The sequence below is a fragment of the Stenella coeruleoalba genome (genome assembly GCF_951394435.1).
Source record: "Stenella coeruleoalba genome assembly, chromosome: 1".
NCBI classification, from domain to species: Eukaryota; Metazoa; Chordata; class Mammalia; order Artiodactyla; family Delphinidae; genus Stenella; species Stenella coeruleoalba.
The window spans coordinates 4,692,404-4,708,462 of NC_137169.1; the positions used below are offsets into that span (position 1 = coordinate 4,692,404).

General features: G+C 45.2%; 2 protein-coding genes and 1 pseudogene across 3 annotated transcripts in view; 2 read left to right on the forward strand and 1 right to left on the reverse strand.

The window, feature by feature from the left end:
* The window catches only part of DNAJC11 (DnaJ heat shock protein family (Hsp40) member C11), a 70,962-nt gene that overhangs the window by 32,880 nt on the left and 22,023 nt on the right, over nt 1-16,059 (reverse strand). The window contains exons 2-4 of the mRNA XM_079916847.1: nt 13,345-13,474; nt 11,002-11,075; nt 2,701-2,802 (exon numbers count right to left, since the gene is read on the reverse strand). Of these exons, the coding sequence (XP_079772973.1) occupies nt 2,701-2,802; nt 11,002-11,075; nt 13,345-13,474 (306 nt within the window). The remainder of the gene's footprint in view (nt 1-2,700; nt 2,803-11,001; nt 11,076-13,344; nt 13,475-16,059) is intronic.
* LOC307187414 (uncharacterized protein) lies at nt 6,315-7,009 on the forward strand. The gene has a single exon (XM_079923451.1). It carries the CDS (start codon nt 6,683-6,685, stop codon nt 6,977-6,979), a length of 297 nt encoding a protein of 98 aa, XP_079779577.1. The 5' UTR covers nt 6,315-6,682; the 3' UTR covers nt 6,980-7,009.
* On the forward strand, nt 7,296-7,981 carry LOC307187409 (protein tyrosine phosphatase type IVA 1-like; annotated as a pseudogene). Its single transcript has one exon. The product of its transcript is annotated as a protein tyrosine phosphatase type IVA 1-like (transcript).

Here is a 16,059-nt window from a genome sequence, read left to right on the forward strand (position 1 = left end):
ATGGTATCAGCAGAGGGCCATTTCCAGAACCCAACTAACAGACCCCACCCAAACGCAGCCAGCCACCAGGGGCAATGAACTACCCGACCAAGCCAAGTGTTTCCCACACGGTGCCGAATGAGATGTTGAAGCAAAATTTAGTCCTTAAGCTCACCTTGGTACAAGACAAGACAAGCAGGCTTGTCTTTCCCTAATAAATTAACATCTATTTCATATTTTTTCAATCATTTAACAACTTGGTGTGGTGGTTAGGGGACGTATCCTCATTTTCCAAATGAGAAAACTGCACATAGGTCACAGGGTGAGCTCTGCGTCCTGTATCACTGTGTCAGAGCCAGTATTTCCAACCTACGGGTTTCCCCACTTGACCTTTTTGTCTGTTCTTGGTACACACTCCTCCTGGAAAATTCCTACCCAATGAACCCTTATTGGTGAAAATGGAAAAATACCCATGCAAGTTTCAGACAGCAGCACCACGAACGTCACCCAGTCTGTCCATGCCCTACAAGCTGTGATCCTCAGTGCAGGTCTGGGTGACAGGCCGTACCAAGCCCCAAGGTCATCAAAGGTGTCCTTCTCCTGCGGTCTTCTTCTTTTTTAAAAAATTAATTAATTAACTTATTTATTTATTTATTTATGGCCGCGTTGGGTCTTCGTTGCTGCGCGCGGGCTTTCTCTAGTTGCGGCGAGCGGGGGCTACTCTTCGTTGTGGTGTGCGGGCTTCTCACTGCGATGGCTTCTCTTGTTGCACAGCACAGGCTCTAGGCACGTGGGCTCAGTAGTTGTGGCCCACGAGCTCTAGAGCGCAGGCTCAGTAGTTGTGGCACACGGGCTTCGTTGCTCCACAGACTGTGGGATCTTCCTGGACCAGGGCTCGAACCCATGTCTGCTGCACTGGCAGGTGGATTCTTAACCACTGCGCCACCAGGGAAGACCTCCCTGTGGTCTTCTTAAAAGAGATCACCCCTTTCGTCTCAGGATGAGAACATTCTAAATCTTTCTGCTCATCTTGCAAAGCAAAAACACTCAGAAGTGGAATAAAAGATCCAGCTAAACCTCTCCTCAGAATGCCAGAGCCGGCATCTGGTTTCCGCTCAGTATTTCCGGTTAGAAAATGTCTTATTTCTTTGGCAGCACTTTCTAGAAGCAGCAAAGTATTGGGAATCATACAATATCTTGCAGGCATGTGTGAAATGGTCACAGCTGTGCTCCCTCATTTCACAGAAACATGGCCTGGAGACACATTTCCATACAATCCCAGTGAGCAATCACCGCGCACACCCAGATGGCCCATTTTATCACGGGACAGAGGCTCGGGCTACTGTGATGCGGTCTTTCCCCCTCATTGTTCCGAATGCAGCAAAACTTCAGCCAGCAAATCGAAGACAGCACAGCATCAGACTGCCCCTGCCAGGCTCCACCCCGGCTCCCCGACCCTGAGCCCCACATGCCGAGGCTGACCTGTACGCAGACCTCCTCCAGTGCACTGGCTGGGATACCTGAGAAGGGAACCCGTTAGCACACTTCAGGGCACCTCGAAGATTTTCAGCTCTCTCAGCATCTCACACCCCGACTTGGTTCAACCGGTGTTTCAAGTCTCTACCTCCACTGACCCAAAGTTAACTACATTCCTGAAGCTGTCCTCCACTAAAGGGGGACGGCAGGAGGGAAGGAGAGGCGCTGGCGTTTACAAGTATACTTTGAAATGTAGGATTCAAAGAGATGGGAGTCTTCTGAGTATCTGGACCTTTAAATGCGGTAGGGGTCTTAGAAAACTCCATTTTCTAGAATGTATTTGATCGGAAGCTCGTAACATCACGTTTCCCAGTTGTAAGCTAGCATTGGTTCTTTTTCCTTAGAAGAGTTTCAGCTGCCTGCCGGGCTATCCCGGCCGCAAAGACAGCGTCTGGATGCTGCGCCCCTCGTTAAACACCGTGGAACAGGAACACCGGGCCACGTGCAGTTAGCCCTTCAGCGTGACAGGCACCTCAAACTGACCGAGCTCTCCTTTTGCCACAGGACCGTGGCATGCACGCAGAACAATTTGCCTCCCCAACACATCCAAGCAAAAGGAGATCACACAGGACTGAAAAGTAACCTTCAGACTCAGGTGTGTCCCGGGGGTACACGACTCCAACTTCATCGGGGGCTTGACTGATGGTTAAAGGTGGTCACCCTGTTGCTGTGGAAACAGCCTGGTGACTGCTATTCACGGCACCGTCGTCCTGGGGTGGTGAAAGCACGCCCCTCACTTCACGCAGTCTGGAAACACCCCCAGCCCTCTGCGTTCTCTGGCTCTCTGTCTCGTAAGTGGTCTGCAAGGAATCCTGTTGCCTCCGTGCATGGGTAGGTGGCTGTCCTTTCCTGACACAGACCTCTGATTCATTTTCACGTGTCAAGGGCTTGGGCAGCAGGATTACAGGGAAAGGTCTCAGACAGCTAGCCTGCGTTTCCGCTCAAGAAGCCTCCTGGCTTCCGGGAAAACCAGGGGATTGGTTTTGCCTTCACTCTGGCTCATCACCAGCAGCTCTGCGGAGCGCTTTCCAGGCAGATCCTACTCTTGAGACGCAGTAAGCAAAATGCTGTCCCACCCGATTCTGTACGTTATTACGATAAAAGGCCACCAGCACTGACTATTTTAGATCTGCTGTCTGGTAATCGAGCCTTGCAACCCTTCCCTCCAGAACTGGCCCGGCTCACCTTGGGGTTGGTTCGCTGCTGCAGCCGCCTCTCTTCCCTTTCTCTCTGCAGCCGCTCAAACTCTTCTCTGATTTCGGCTGGTGTCCTCCTCCTTTCCACAACCTGCAGGCAGAATGGGGGGGAGAGTCAGCAAAGGGCCCAGAAAGCGAGGAAAACACACAAGAGACGGCGTCATTAACCGTGTCCCGCCGTTCCTTTCCCTCAGGATGGTTAAGAGCCGCCAGTGAGACTGTGGGGATTTTCCCTTCCGACGGCCCGGTCCCTGGTGAAGCCAGGTTCACCGTCACACCCGCTCAGTCCCAAGGTTGTGCTTTCCCTCAGCTCTTCAGAGACTGAAGCATTATTGTCTTCATTTTAGTCACTTATCTCCAAGGCTGCAGGAATCTTACAAAGAAAACATCACCTTAAGTGTCACAGTTTAGATTTCCTAATGAGCCCCAGGTAACACATGCTGAAAAGTGTCAAGATGGAGGCGAGGCCATCCACAACGGCACTGGCACGTCTCCCTCATGTGCTGGGGCCACCACCAGAGGTGCCCCTTGAGCATCCTGGACCAAGGGACCTTAAGCCATGAGGTCTGGGTGTTTCAGAATCAGGGGACTCTTCCAGTACTCAGGTGCAAATCGGCAGACCATGCTAGCCCTCGGGGATGCACAGGGATGTCAGATCTGTGAGGAGGTAAGGCATCCCACATCAGCCTTTCTGAGCTCATCACGAAAGCAAGACAGCCCAGCTGAGGTTTCAAACAGGCAGGGAAGCGCCACGGGGGCCTCGGGTACCATGCCCGTGAGAGAGGAAAGCAGACCACATTATTTCCAAGGGTCCCGAACGCTATGGCCTATGAGAAACAGAGAGCGGGAGCGGGACAAACATGACCAAAGTCACTGGACGCATGACGGGGGGAAAAGGCCCAACAGCACTGACCCTGTATTAGTGGCAGAAATACCGCGGAGTCCTGAGGCTGCTCAGAGAACACCTACAAAGGTAGGTGAGGTGAGAAAAAGCTATCTTGGAAATCAGAAGTTTTAAAAATTATTCAAAAAAAAAGCATGCTTATAGCAAAAAGTCAAAATAGTACAGAAAGATATGAAGCAAAGAGTACAATTCCCCCTCACCCACACTCCTCCTCCTCACAGGCTAACATTTAATTTTTTATGTGTCTTCCTAAAAGCATATGTATGTATGTATATATATTACAATAAATGGGGTTTTGTGCAACTTGATTTTATTATTCAGCAATACAGAAAAATAAATACAAGAACTGGCCTACCCAAAAGAACTGAGAAATTTGTTCACTATCACTTTTAGCAAGTACGCAGAAAAAAATAACAAAAACATTTTCTCCTCTCCCATATAAATTGTTAATTACCAAAAAGGGGGAGGTGTTTCTTTTAAAGGAAGTTTTAAAATAAAAACACTTAAAATAATCCAAGAACAAACTGAAAATCCAAATGGCACGACAATGATTGCTCTGTGACCTCACAAAAACATTCTCAGTTATATTTAACCAATGTGGCACGCTCACTCTCCTAGTTCTTATTTCGCTTCCCCAAAGTTACCCCATCTTGGGCTGATGGCGTGCTTCCTCCATGGGGCCCAGAGCAGAACAAGATTTGCTTTCAGGAATTCTAGTTGTTGGACCTTTGCAAATGACTCTCTCTCTGCCACGCTCTGTGACAGATGAAGAGGCAAATATTCCAAAGGTGTTAAGTCATCCCATTTCTAGTCGTATTTTACAGAAGTTCTGCAAACAGCTGGTACATAATCAGAGCTAACTGTAAAGTCAAAATGGCTGGTCCCTCTGAAGCCGTGAAGAACTTGGCCAGGCATCTCATTCTAGCTCCCACAGGCCCTGATGGCCTTTACTATTTATACTTCCTTTACACAGGGTACATCACGGTGGAGAATGGAAGAAAGCTAAGCCAGCTGCAAGTCACTTTTTCTCCCTTCGGTAACCCTCAGACATTTGCACCCCAAAACTGCATCATTACAGTTGGAAAGTACTAGACATTTTCTTTTTTTTTAATTTAATTTTTTTATACAGTAGGTTCTTATTAGTTATCCATTTTATACACATCAGTGTATGTATGTCAATCCCAATCTCCCAATTCATCACACCCCCACCCCCATCCCCCTGCCGCTTTCCCCCCTTGGTGTCCATATGTTTTTTCTCTACTTCTGTGTCTCAATTTCTGCTCTGCAAACCGGTTCATCTGTACCATTTTCTAGGTTCCACATATATGCGTTAATATACGATATTTATTTTTCTCTTTCTGACTTACTTCACTCTGTATGACAGTCTCTAGATTCATCCACGTCTCTACAAATGACCCAATTTCATTCCTTTTTATGGCTGAGTAATATTCCATTGTATATATGTACCACAACTTCTTTATCCATTCATCTGCTGATGGGCATTTAGGTGTCTTCTATGACCTGGCTATTGTAAATAGTGCTGCAGTGAACATTGGGGTGCATGTGTCTTTTTGAATTATGGTTTTCTCTGGGTATATGCCCAGTAGTGGGATTGCTGGGTCATATGTTAATTCTATTTTTAGTTTTTTAAGTAACCTCCATACTGTTCTCCATAGTGGCTGTATCAATTTACATTCCCACCAACAGTGCAAGAGGGTTCCCTTTTCTCCACACCCTCTCCAGCATTTATTGTTTGTAGATTTTCTGATGATGCCCATTCTAACTGGTGTGAGGGGATACCTCATTGTAGTTTTGATTCGCATTTCTCTAATAATTAGTGATGTTGAGCAGCTTTTCATGTGTCTCTTGGCCATCTGTATGTCTTCTTTGGAGAAATGTCTATTTAGGTCTTCTGCCCATTTTTGGATTGGGTTGTTTGTTTTCTTAATATTGAGCTGCATGAGATGTTTATATATTTTGGACATTAATCCTTTGTCCGTTGATTCGTTTGCAAATATTTTCTCCCATTCTGAGGGTTGTCTTTTCGTCTTGTTTATGGTTTCCTTTGCTGTGCAAAAGCTTTTAAGTTTCATGAGGTCCCATTTGTTTGTTTTTATTTCCATTACTCTAGGAGATGGATCAAAAAATATCTTGCTGTGATTTATGTCAAAGAGTGTTCTTCCTATGTTTCCCTCTAAGAGTTTTATAGTGCCTGGTCTTACATTTAGGTCTCTAATCCACTTTGAGTTTATTTTTGTGTATGGTGTTAGGGAGTGTTTTCATTTCATTCTTTTACATGTAGCTGTCCAGTTTTCCCAGCACCACTTATTGAAGAGACCATCTTTTCTCCATTGTATATCCTTGCCTCCTTTGTCATAGATTAGTTGCCCATAGACATTTTCAATGTTTTCCGTCAACAGAGTGTATCATATGCCACCCATGTATCCATATACCTGTACTGTGCACCTTGATCATTTACCAACTAGGCCTACCCTGTGCTAGTCAGGGTGACTTATTCTGTAGATGAGGCCTCTGTAGAGAGACCTGTAAAACCAGGTGGCACAGTGGGAAGAGGACAGAGACCTAGGCTCTCCAATACCACCTGAAACTCCTGGGAGACCTCAGGTGAGTCACTTCACTCTCTAAGCTTCAGTTTCCTCCTATAAATGAGGGGGATTAAAAGTACACGATTCCTGAGGTGCTGTCTGGTTTGAAAATTCTATGATTCTAGTGAGTCAATTTTTTATTTTGGAATAATTTTAGAAAATTATTTAGAACTTTAGAGAAGTTACAAAGATAGTACAGAAAGTTCTCGACTACCCTTCACCAAGCCTCCCTCAAATGTTAACGTCTAACAGAACCATGGAACAAACATCTGTCAAATCTAGTAAACCAAGATTAGTACATTACCACTAACTAAACGCAGACTTCTGGGATTTCCCGAGTCTTTCCGCGAACGTCGCTGTTATGCCCTAGGAGCTGATCCAGGACCCAGGACCCGGGATTGTACTTAGTCACATGTCTTGTTAGTCTCCTCCCAGCTGCGGGAGTTTCTGTTTTCGTTTTCATGACCTTGACCATATTACAGCTCTTAATGCAGGGTGACTTTCCTAGACACTATAAGAATGATGTCAGGCAGATAGAGTCCGGTTCCCCCGCCGCGGCCCGCAAAGTTGCCGCCCCTGCCCTGCCGCCGCTGCCCATGTCACCGCCGCCTCGGGACCGGCTGTATGATAGGCCACAATCTTCAATGAGTCGACATGTTCCTCAGTTCTGTGGTGTTCTTGGTCACACATTTATGGAGTTTCTGAAGGGCGGTGGAGATTACTGCCAGGCACAGCACGACCTCTATGCAGACAAGTGAACTGTAGAACTTCATTACTACTCCACCAAGAAGCCCCCATAAGAGTGGTGAACCTGGCCACAGAAGTGTTGAATTGAAATCCACAGAGCATTTTTTACAAGAGTTCTGACCTAGATGGGGTAAACCTCAGTGCACTTCCTTTCTCTTGCCTCAGTATTACTGCATTGAAGAATTGCTGCTTCTTGTCAGGAGGTTCATTTCATTTCCCATTACTCCCAACTTCATATTCAAAACCACTGAGAATTTCAAGTGGAGTATATTGAAGTAGACTCAGTTTCTTTGCACCATTTCTGTATTCAATTTTAAAAATTCTTTCATAACCCTACTGAGTGTTTTTTAACTAAATTAACATGGATCAAATGAACCGCCCAGCTCCTGTGGAAATCACTTACGAGAACATGAGATTTCTTATGACACACAATCCAACTAATGCGACCTTAAACAAATTTATAGAGGAACTTAAGAAGTATGGAGTTATCACAATAGTAAGAGTATGTGAAGCAACTTATGACACTACTCTTGTGGAGAAAGAAGGCATCCATGTTCTCGACTGGCCTTTTGATGACGGCGCACCACCATCTAACCAGATTGTTGATGATTGGTTAAGTCTTGTGAAAATTAAGTTTTGTGAAGACCCTGGTTGTTGCAATTGCTGTTCATTGTGTTGCAGGCCTTGGGAGACCTCCAGTGCTTATCGCCCTAGCGTTAATTGAAGGTGGAATAAGATATGAAGATGCACTACAGTTCATAAGCCAAAAGCGGCATGGAGCTTTTAACAGCAAGCTTTTGTATTTGGAGAAGTATTGTCCTAAAATGCGGCTGCACTCTGAAGATTCCAATGGTCATAGAAACAGCTGTTGCATTCCGTAAAACTGGGGTGCCTGATGCCATCGCTTGGAAGTGGAACCTAGACAGGACAGAATTTGTTGTACGTGTCAGCCAGCACGTTGGCTTGGTAAAGTCTGATGAAGCTTCCACAGGAGTGATGAAAAGCAGTTTTACCAGGCCACAAAGCTGGCAGAATTGCAACCTCTATGTTTGGGTTATGATCAACCTACTTGGACACTTAGCAAAGGATTCTTGCTGTTCAGCATTTAAAATGTGCTTATCGTTTGTACCGACTGACCTTTCCTGGGGGGAAAAAAAAAAAGAATGATGTCAAAGAGGCAGGGAAAAGTGAGATATGGATAAAGGTAAAGAACTGCAGACAAAAAATAAAGTGTGGATGATCCGGGCCAAAGGCTGCTCCTCTAAATGTAATCTGACGTCTGCAAGCCCCCTCCGACTTGTACGGTTTTCCACTCCACTTGCCAGCTGTTACCAGACTCAATACTGTCTGAACATTCACAGCTCAAAGCTGGATTTTTGCCATTCTGAAGAGGCCAACTTCATTTGAAACATGGGTATCTGCACAAACACTGCGACTTTAAGAACTCAAATGGCTGGTGTTACGAGCTGGGAATGGTTGCATCTCACTCCTTTGGAATCCTGGCAGAGCATGACGAAGTCCCTTGAAGATTAAAAAAAAGAGAATAGACAAAGACTAAAAACCTACCTAGTGCCTGAAAACAGGGTCAACATTTGATGCAACCTATAAACGCCCAATTTCATCCCCAGCCTCCACCAGCAGAAAGCGGATGATGCCAGAGCTGGGACAGGAGTGACTGCCACATCTGTGGCTGCTTTGGCATTTTGGGCTTAAAGGCGTCCCAAACACTACGGGCTTTGCCCGTGTCCTCCATCCCTCCCTGACTACCCGTGGGTTTAGACTGACAGACACATGGCAGACGGACACCGGTCAGTAGTCTAAAAATACTAGCAACAGCGTGAAGGGAACACAGCCTCCTCCCTGGGGTGGAGGCTGTGACTGAAATGGGAGAACCCTCATACTGAGAAAGCCACCAGCTGCAGAATTCCTCAAGGGAACGGTGACGCCAGCTCCATAAAGCGCTCGAGTTCAGCGAGACTCTTCCTTCACAGTATGAACAGCGGGCTCAGTTTTCCTACTATACGTTAGGCACCCATACATCTCTTCTCAGTAAGTATCTGAGGAGGTACCTTCCTGTAGTTTTCCTTCAAGGCATTTTTATCATCAGTGAAGGCTTAGTATTGAGGCAAAAAAAAAAAAAAAAAGCCAATTCTGATCGATGAGAACTTGATTCCCTTAAAGTTATCTACTAAAAAACATGAATATAAAAGCTTATCCAGTCACTGTCTATGACTGCCTGCATACTTTTATAATCACGACAGTGTGTATGGTTTTTCTCTGTTTCTAATGGGGAGATAATTTGGTTTGGTGATAGGAAACCACGCGATATTCTGCCAGGAAGACGTCACCCTGCTGCTCCACTGAGTGGGAATAATGCTGCTGGGAATGAACCCTAGACTCTGAGGAGGGGATACACAAGAGAGGCCTGCAGCTTTTCAGTGGCCCTGACTGCTGCCGTGAAGAACTGCAACCAACCCACGGCTTCAAAACACAAGGGCGCTTTAACCTGGGGCATGAGGAGAAACTTAGTAAATTCAACAGGATTCTACTTTCTTTTTTTGATGAAAAAAATTCTAAGCCACTAGACCCAACACTTTGCTACCATGAACTAATGTGACATGATGCACTGCTATTTCCACTGAGCCAAAGGCCAGAAGCCAAACGCCCACTGGGAGCCAGGCGGGGCGTGGGACGGGTGGAGGGAGCGGCAGAGGCTGGGGCAAACTGGGCAGCACGGTCCAGTCCCACGGCAGGGGCTCCTCAGACCTGGGTGACTGTTGCCTCAGAGGGGAATTTAGGCACAGCGTTACCAGGTCTTCTGATTTTTCCAAAGAAGATAAGAGACTGGATTTTCCTGCAAAGCCTCCTAAGTTTCGAATGTCAGCAACTACAATTCACTCTGTGGGCAACCAAAACATGGCTATAGGTTGGAAATGGCCCATAAGCCACCAATATCAAGCAGTGGTGAAAACGGCAACAGAATCCCATTTCACTTCTGCTCCAGTCCGTATCCAAAGGCCTTTAGAAGGTTTTCACCCTAAAATTAGAATAGACAGTCATGCATGCGTGAGAGCAAATACCAAAAGAACTTCAAGGGAAAGCTTACATGACGATGAAAAAGTAACTCAATGATAGTTAATTTAACGTTAACAGCCTACCAGAATTTCTTGGGCATCAGAACCGAGTTTCTGTAATGAAATTAAGTAATAACACCTATATGTTCTTACAGCAATACAGAGGTTTACAACAAATTTTCATATTAATTTTTCTACTTGATATCACTATTTTTTAGGTTATAACACGGAAGTACAAAGCAGTCAAACGACTTGCCCAAGGCTCTAAGACTACTCAGTGAGAGAGTGAAAGAAAACAGAACGTTCCGAATTTTAGTGGTAGTTCCCACATGGTATGGCTGTCCAGGTAACCTATTTCATAGATACTTGCTATTTATTTTGTTTTACTCACTATATTTATAACATTCTAGTAGTACAGCCCATTAGAGCTGGAAGGGTCATTATAGACAATTTAATCCAGTAGTTCTCAACTTTTCCGTGCTTCCATTTTGTTCACACGCACAACACAGCACCGACAAACACTTCCTAGATTCAGCTGTAACCTCGGGTAGAAAGAGGGGCTCAGGGCCGTGGAGGGTGGAAGGAAGTACACGTGTGAAAGGAGGGTATGTGTAGGAACTGTGCCCTTTCAGAAACCATCTACCATCACCCCCTGAGCGGCCTGCTCCCTCCCCTGGGTTAAAACTTACTGGCCTAGACCATCCCTCTTACTGTTCACCTGATGGGTTAGGAAACGGAGGACAAGTTGGATGACTAACTGTCCCAAGTTCACAGAGTTACAAAGTGGCAAAGCCAAGTGTAGAACCCAATTCCTTAAACCAAGATATAAAGGCGAGAAGAGGACTCTGATGTCTTCAAATATTCTCAAAGGCATCACTGCAGGGTGCGGGATTTGGGGGTTGTCGTTCTGTAGCTGTTGAGTGATGTTCCTGGGACACCGGACACAAAGCTTCTCTTACCTCCCATCCTTCCATTTCCAGTCCTCTCTTGCCATAGATATCGTAGATGGCCCTGGTTTGGGGGTCACTGAGCACTGCAAGTTAAAAACCAAACATGTTTACAAAGCACAAAATTCACCTTTCAGTCCTGACCACAATACCACCAGGCAAGGCCACCTCTTTTTGTTCTTCTCTTTCCAGCCACAATCTTCCCAGAGACCCCATCATTCCCAATGTGTCTTTCCTCCTAATTGCTCCCTAGATCCAAGTGAGGACATGTTTAAAGGTGGCTACAACGAGAAACACTGGATTTTTCATGTCCAAGCTACTCTTCGCTTCGTTGTGAGGTGCACTGACCCTGCATCTCTAAAGGACAGTTTTTTTGTTTTGTTTTGTTTTTGTTTTTATTTTCTTTTTGCGGTACGCGGGCTTCTCACTGCTGTGTCTTCTCCCGTTGCGGAGCACAGGCTCCAGACGCACAGGCTCAGCGGCCACGGCTACAGGCCCAGCCGCTCCGCGGCACGTGGGATCTTCCCGGACTGGGGCACGAACCCGTGTCCCCTGCATCGGCAGGCGGACTCCCAACCACTGCGCCACCAGGGAAGCCCAAGGACAGTTGTTTTTAAAAGCACCTAGTGAGCTTCTGCCACAATCTATAAAGTATTTTGCCTTGAGAGAGTGAATTCCAGTTTCTAACAGAGCCTAATGTAAAACTAGGGACAGGCTCTGACCAGAAAAATCTGACTTATTATTATGTAGGGGTTTGTTTGTTTGCTTTTGGATGCCTCTCTTCTTTATTTGTAAATCATTTTTAAAAGACACAAACACCTCTCACTATGGTGTCGGCCATGGCACCTAAAGTACATCAGAAAAGGACTGTTCAGTGAGGGTGAGAGCTGTTCAAAGGACCTTCAAACCGAACCTGAACATCCGTACAGCAAACAGTCGTTACCTCCCTCCTCTGCTGGGCCAACTTCTGTTCAAGACCTTTGAATCTTTCCCCGCCTGAGATTTCCCATATATTTTTAGGTCTAATTAAAATATGATGTAAATGACTCTATCCATACTCAAATCTAATGAGGAGGAAAGAAATGCGGACCACCGGAAAACTTGGGAGCCAAACTTCTTGAGCTGATCTCTAGGATTTAATAAGGAATTATTTATTTACCATCTCAGTCTCCCTTTAGGCCAAACACTGGGGCCAGGTCTGCTGCTGCAGCATTTTCACAAGCACTGGTAGGGATTTTCTGTTAACTCTTCCCCAAATCTCCAAAACAATACAATCCAGTATGTGGGTAATTCAGACAACCAAATACAATAAAAGGAACGAGTTCTTGGTCAAGCTTTATTCAGACCAGGTAAGTAGCCTGAAAAGTTACATTTGGTGAAGACACAGGCTGACTGTATACACATATGTGCCACAGTCTCAGTTTTACTGGTCATTTGAAATCTAACCTTCTGGTAGAACTATAGTGAATACAGCAATACGCTTTTATGTCCACAATGAGAAGTCTTTATTTTGTAAAGAAAATCTAATTTTCGGTCTACCTAATTAAGGAGCAAATCACCAAATGGCTCTGGAATGAATAACTTACTTTACTCGGCATAGATCCTAAGAGTGATTTCATATTTTTTTAATTTTAATTTTAAAAATCGTGTTATAATACACACAACATAAAATTGATCATTTTAACCATGTTTAAGTGTACAATTCAGTGGTGTTAAATAAATTTGCAATGTTGTGTAACCATCACAATCTATTTCTAGAACTTTTGCATCATCTCAAACAGAAACTGTACCTATTAGTGATTTTAGTATTTTATAAACAAATATATTACAAAACTTTTTCTGAAATACATAAGATATAAATATAAAAATCTGAATTACTTGACTCTATTTCCTGTTAGGCTCCTTAACACCATCTTCTTGCTTTTGTTAGTACCTTTCCTTAACTGAATGATACAGAACCAATAAAATCACTTTCAGATGGAAAAAATGTTCTTTGCATCTTCTCACAAAAAAAAGAGAACAAAGAGAGCTTCTCTGTAGTGATCAGCCTTTTACCTCTAAGAGTTCCCTTTAGAAGAAAACTAGTAAATGATTTAAAGCTGGAGTACTCCCTTGCAATTCAGACTATGGGCTATTACTTCACCTGCAGCCTCATTTTCTACTTACTGGACACGTATTGATTTCCAAAGCAAAATACTACTCTTTCAAAGGTCCCTGTCAGTAAAAAGCACTAAACTAACCACCTCTTTTATACACCTCTAAGGACTCTCTTTTTCTATCCTCTACAAATCAAGCCTCTTAAAAATTGAGTGTCTGCTACCAGGGTGTTTCTATAGAGCCAAGCCCCGCTCTGACCTTCATAAGCCTGGTGAACGAGGTTAAACAGTCGCTCCGCCTGCAATTTGAGCTCCGGGTCTCTGTGCTTGTCAGGATGGTAAAGCATACACAGCCTGCGGTAGGCTGCTTTCAGCTCTTCGGAAGAGGCCTACGGAAGGAAAAATCCAATTAGAGAGCAATCAATGCTACCTGAATATTATCATGACCAGAATCAGCCTTGAAATGGGAAGCTGTCAGCCACTTTCCAACATGCTTGCTCTCTACATATAGGACATAATGAAGTTATGCTTTATTACTTCAATAAGGCCCCTTTTTTCCACAGTTAATAAAGTGATCAATTATGTACATCGATAGCAACTGTGTTTTGCTGGGAAATGCTGCTATCAGATGAAATGAAAGCTTGTGTCCCTACCCTGGTTCTCTGTGCTCTGAGCGGAAATGAGAAACGTCACAGAGACCTGCTTGCTCTTTAACCTGAGTTATTTAAAGTCAATCCTGCCAAGGTACTCTCAACAAAGAATTTGTTCAGAAAGGAAAAAAGCTATATACCATTAGACAGAAATGCCATGCATTTAATCCATTTTCTGACAAAGGAAACTCAATGAATATTCACCCTTAAAAAATCAAAGACATGGGCTTCCTTGGTGGCGCAGTGGTTGAGAATCTGCCTGCTAATGCAGGGGACACGGGTTCGAGCCCTGGTCTGGGAGGATCCCACATGCCACGGAGCAACTAGGCCCGTGAGCCACAACTACTGAGCCTGCGCGTCTGGAGCCTGTGCTCCGCAACAAGAGAGGCCGCGATAGTGAGAGGCCTGCGCACCGCGATGAAGAGTGGCCCCCGCTTGCCACAACTAGAGAAAGCCCTCGCACAGAAACGGAGACCCAACACAGCAAAAATAAATAAATAAACTCCTACCCCCAACATCTTCTTAAATAAAAAAAAATCAAAGACATAAAATTGTCAAATCAACACACATTTCTATTCAACCTCTAATACTAAAAGGTAGCACATAAAGAGGCAAAAATGCTTTACTATCCTACAGTAAAAAGCCTTCCCACCCCCAGCACCCAAAGGGTCACTACCCAACACATACATCTCTCCAATTCTTGTAAGTAATCAATTTGAGGGGAAAATGCACCATAAGAAGAGCACAGATGACACAAAGAGTGAAATGGGCTCTGGGTGTGTTTTAACTGCACAGAAGGGAGGAAGGAAGAGGGATGACAGAAATCCACTTTCTACTTCGCCTGCCTCTCAGCGGCCAAGTTCTCAGAAGCAGACTTCGTCAGAGGCTCTAGCAACACTGTGCCATCTCCCTGGCAGGGCCCTCAGGTGTGTTTTGGGGAAGTATTATGTCTGATATTATACCAACCCCAGGGACCGTTTTGGTCTGTCAGAGGTGATGCCAAATGGACAGCTCTGTCCAGATGATTTGTCAAGTAAATAACATTTTACTTTGCGAGGCAACCCCATCGTTTTGACAACAGAAGCAAATTCTGGGTCACTGACAACATGCCAGAGGGGCCTGAAAAGCCAGCTCCCTGGGTAGAGGAATGGGACCAGGTCCCCACTGAGGAAGCTGAGGATGGATGGTGCTCTGGGATCAGGTCCGGGAACACGGGTACACAGGAGAGCGGTCACAGGGACACGATTACTCAAGACATCAAGGTTACGAGGGAAGACGTTAAACTGTATTTTTCTGTAATGTCCACAATTTTTCAATATCTTCCAATTCCAGGAGTAATGAATGCTTTACCAATGAAAAAAGGCAAAACCTTACTTCAGTGATAATTTTTGGTCTGAAATTTAGATATTTTCTATAGGGCTAAGTTATTCTGATGCCAGGAAATCTGTGCAAGTTTACCAGAGATCTTAAACAAGGAATTCTGCAGAACCCCCAACAGGAAGACAATAACCGTTACTGGAACGGTACGTGTGTCAGTCCCACGTGCCCGGCAGGACAGGCTGTGAGGACCCAGGTGCCACTCTTGGGCCACTTTCTCCGTCCAAGGAGTGGGTGGTTGGGTGGATGACCTCCGTGGGCCTTCCCAGCTCTAACTGGACGTGGTTCTGTAATGAGAAAAGCTCTGCTAGACCCGGGCCACTCAGCTGTCCTTTAACGCAGACAGGACCCTCACAGTTCGACTATAGGCACAGGCACATCAGTGTTTTTAATCAGCAGCTTCTTGACGGTTTCCATTAACTACTTCACTGGAAAATGGTCAAGGACCTTGCTGACTGAGCATCCTTTTGCCTCCAAGGATTAGGCAGACGTCTGCCCCGTGCCAGCACTATTCTCTTTCTCCATCTCCTCTTTGGTGTAGCCTTTGGGAATCACACTCCTGAATGATTTGTAGATGGCCATCCTCCCCCTTTCTCTGCCTCTGGCCGTCCGTGGGATTTCCTCTGGGGTCACACACCAACCTTCCAGGGGTGAAGAACGCAGGCTTCGGGCTAACGAGCTTTCTGACCCTCAGCTTTCTCAGCTGTTAAAGGGGATGACAAGTATGCTCAGGGGCGGCGTGGAAATGAAATGAGACAGTGACCACACAGTGCTTCATACAGCGCCCAGCACACAGCAAAAACCTACTCATTGCTGCTCTTCTAAAACCTTTTCTTCGTTTTCTCATCTTGAAACTGTAGACAACAGTACCCCTATCACACTTACTTTGAGGAGTAAATGAGCTAATACGCATACAATCTCTTAACAATGCCTTGCACACATGAGGA

Coding starts and splice junctions, on each gene's coding strand:
- LOC307187414 (XM_079923451.1), top strand. CDS start 6,683: ATGACCTTGACCATATTACAGCTCTTAATGCAGGGTGACTTTCCTAGA.